General features: G+C 66.4%; 1 protein-coding gene across 1 annotated transcript; it reads left to right on the top strand.

Annotated features, from left to right (window-relative positions):
• Window positions 1–227: 227 nt before the first annotated feature.
• LOC116947925 (gap junction delta-2 protein-like) lies at window positions 228–2,856 on the top strand. The gene is made up of 2 exons (XM_032964245.2): window positions 228–829; window positions 1,032–2,856. The coding sequence occupies exons 1-2, from the start codon at window positions 759–761 to the stop codon at window positions 1,882–1,884; spliced, it is 924 nt and encodes a 307-aa protein (XP_032820136.1). The 5' UTR covers window positions 228–758; the 3' UTR covers window positions 1,885–2,856.
• Window positions 2,857–3,181: the final 325 nt, after the last annotated feature.

The following is a 3,181-nucleotide window of genomic DNA, read 5'->3' as shown; positions in this document are numbered from 1 at the left end:
CACACCTAACACCCCCACTCCCTCCCCCCCTAGCCCCCCCATCCCACACACCTAACACCCCCACTCCCTCCCCCCCTAGCCCCCCCCCGCCCCACACACCTAACACCCCCACTCCCTCCCCCCCTAGCCCCCCCCCCGCCCCACACACCTAACACCCCCACTCCCTCCCCCCTAGCTCCCCCGCCCCTCCCCCAACATCTGTGCGCCGCGCCCCGTGCCCCCTCGTGGCGCCGCCGCCGACGCTGTCACTTTCATCTCCGTCAAGGCGAGCGGCGCGGAGATAAAATTAGCGCAGCGCGCGGCTTGCAATGCCCGGCTCACACCAACCCGCAGCACGCGCGCTCCGCACACCCCGCGCACACTGCAGGCGCTGCACACGCGGCGAGGAGGAGGAGGAGCGGCGCTGGTGCTAACGATGCCGAATAAACCCCGCGCGACGCAATGAAGAAGTCTTGGCGAGGAGTCCGTGCCCTCCTCGCCCGGCTCGCGATGCTGCGCTCGGGGCTCGCGGAGTGGCACCTGGGACCCACATAGCGGGCACTGCGCTCCGGCGCGGAGAGGAGCACGCGACGAGGAGAGAAAGAATCGAGGAGTGAGAGGAGGAGGCAGAGTCGTGGGGGGTCGCGCCGCAGCGCGGCTCCCGGGGAGGCGATGCCGCGGCAAGGCGAGGGGGCTGCGTGATGAGCCGCGGGCACGGGCGGCGCGCCGGGCTCTCAGCACTCTCGGGCCCGCGCTGAGGCGAGCGGCACGGGGTGAAGATGGGGGAATGGACCATCCTCGAGAGACTGCTGGAGGCTGCCGTGCAGCAGCATTCCACCATGATCGGCAGGTAGGCGCCGCGCCGCTCCGCGCGCACCGAGCGGCGCGGCTTCGCCCGGGGTCGCGGGGAGGGAAACTTTGACGCGCGCCGCGTTCCGTGCTAACACCGTGCCGAGTGTTGCGTGCAGGGCGCCCGCGATGCTGCCGGTACTGCTGCGGCTGCTGGTGGTAGTGCTGGTGTGACGGAGACCGCTTGTGTGTCTCTGCCTTAGGATCCTCTTGACAGTCGTGGTTATTTTCCGGATCCTGATAGTGGCTATTGTGGGAGAGACCGTCTACGAAGACGAGCAGACGATGTTTGTATGTAACACCCTCCAGCCGGGGTGCAACCAGGCGTGCTACGACAAGGCGTTTCCCATCTCGCACATCCGCTACTGGGTCTTCCAGATCATCATGGTGTGCACGCCCAGCCTCTGCTTCATCACCTACTCGCTCCACCACTCGGCCAAGGCGAGGGAGCGGCGCTCCTCCGTGCTGCACGCGCTGCTGCTGCAGGACAAGGAGATCCTGCACGACCTCTCGCCCGAGAAGCGAGACGACAGCAAGAAGACCAAGAACTCCATGCTGAACGGCATCCTGCTGCAAAACACCGAGAACTCGTCCCGCGAGCCGGAGGGCCACGAGGTGAAGGAGATCATGCACCCGACGCCACTGATGCGGACGAGCAAGCTCAGGGGCCGCAGGCAGGACGGCATCTCCCGTTTCTACATCATCCAAGTGGTGTTCCGCAACGCGCTCGAGATCGGCTTCCTCACGGGGCAGTACTTCCTCTACGGCTTCAACGTGCCGCCCATGTTCGAGTGCGACAGATACCCGTGCATCAAGGAAGTGGAGTGCTACGTGTCGAGGCCCACCGAGAAGACCGTGTTCCTCGTCTTCATGTTCGCCGTGAGCGGCCTCTGCGTCGTCCTCAACCTGGCCGAGCTCAACCACCTGGGCTGGCGCAAGATCAAGCAGGCGGTGCAGGGGGTGCAAGCGCGGCGCAAGTCCATCGGCGAGATCCGCTCGCAGGGCGGCCCCGTCGGGTTCGGCCGCACGCACTCCAGCGAGTCGGCCTACGTGTGATGGCCCGCACAGGCCCGCGACCGCTGCCCGCGTGGGGACCCCGCGGGCCCTCGTGGGGCCGGACCGGGCAGCCCCCCCACCCCCCACCGGAACGCGCTACCCGCCACTTGCAGTGAGGAGGGAGCGACGCCTGCCTCTCGGGACGAGTCATTCTCACGGTGACGATGTCCACCGCATCGTTGTCGTCACAATAATAATGATAACGCCGGCATCAACGTGGCCCGGCACGGCTTGAGCTGCGTGGCGCGCGTACAACGAGACCGGGGCCCGTGGGGTCGCCGCTGTTTACATCTCGTGCCGCTGTGGCCGCGCGAGTCGCATGGTGCGTGTGTGTACTGTATGTGTACTGTACGTGTACTGTGTGTGTACTGTGTGTGTACTGTATGTGTACTGTTCTCTATATGCAAGCATCGCCACGGGGCGCGGCGACGCCTCCCCTGGCGTCCGCACGTGTCGCGACCCGACCGCGTTTTTAAACTCGACCATATTTAAGGAACGCGATTGTTGACTTGAACTATACTTAATCTATGCGCAGCGACGTGCTTATACATATATACGGCTCGCGATTTCCTAGGTCTAATCCTAGGTCTTTCCAAAAACGCCACATGAAAGCCCGATATAAAAGCCATAACCGCGGCGGCGCCGAGTTGGCTCCGAGCGGGCACCGAGCGGGCACGGCCAGTGCCCCCCTCCCCTTCACGCCGGCTCTGCGTGCGCAAGTGCCGGCGTGAAGGGAGGGGACCCCCAGGGTAGGGCTGCCCTGTTGGTGATGCGGCGCTGGTGCACTGCGCTGGTGCACTGCGCTGGTGCACTGCGCTGGTGCACTGCGCTGGTGCACTGCGCTGGTGCACTGCGCTGGTGCGCTGCGCGTCTCGCGGGGTCGGCGCTCGTCAGGCCGCGCGTTCCGCGTACCCGCGCCACGAGGACCACGGAGCGGCGTTGCAGGGGGGGAAGGAGACCGCGTCGAGATCACACGGGGGGGGGGGGGGGGTGGCTCGGTGACCGCGTCCGTCAGGCGGCGGGAGGGCGAGGGGGGTTCCTGGGTAAGGAGCTGAAACGGCTTGGGGGTCGCGGCGCACACCGGGGTGGGTGTGGGGGGGTGTGAGGCGATCGCTCCGGAACGCGCGGTCCCCTCGCACGCCCGTGGCCGGGATGGTCACCACGCGACGCGGCGATTGGCCCCGGAGTTTGACTTTGAAAGCAGCGCGCGCGTTCATAGGCAGCGCAGCAGCAGCTTCAGCGCTGCTACAGCAGCAGCTTCAGGGCTGATGTAGCAGCAGCAGCTTCAGGACTGCTG

This window comes from Petromyzon marinus, chromosome 31 (assembly GCF_048934315.1).
Source record: "Petromyzon marinus isolate PM22_M1 ecotype Great Lakes invasive population chromosome 31, UKy_Petmar_22M1.pri1.0, whole genome shotgun sequence".
Classification (NCBI taxonomy): Eukaryota; Metazoa; Chordata; class Hyperoartia; order Petromyzontiformes; family Petromyzontidae; genus Petromyzon; species Petromyzon marinus.
The sequence above is the reverse complement of the archived record's forward strand: the minus strand, read 5'-3'. Positions and strand labels throughout refer to the sequence as shown.

Coding starts and splice junctions, on each gene's coding strand:
- LOC116947925 (XM_032964245.2), top strand. CDS start 759: ATGGGGGAATGGACCATCCTCGAGAGACTGCTGGAGGCTGCCGTGCAG. Junction 830..1,031: donor CATTCCACCATGATCGGCAG/GTAGGCGCCGCG, acceptor TCTCTGCCTTAG/GATCCTCTTGACAGTCGTGG.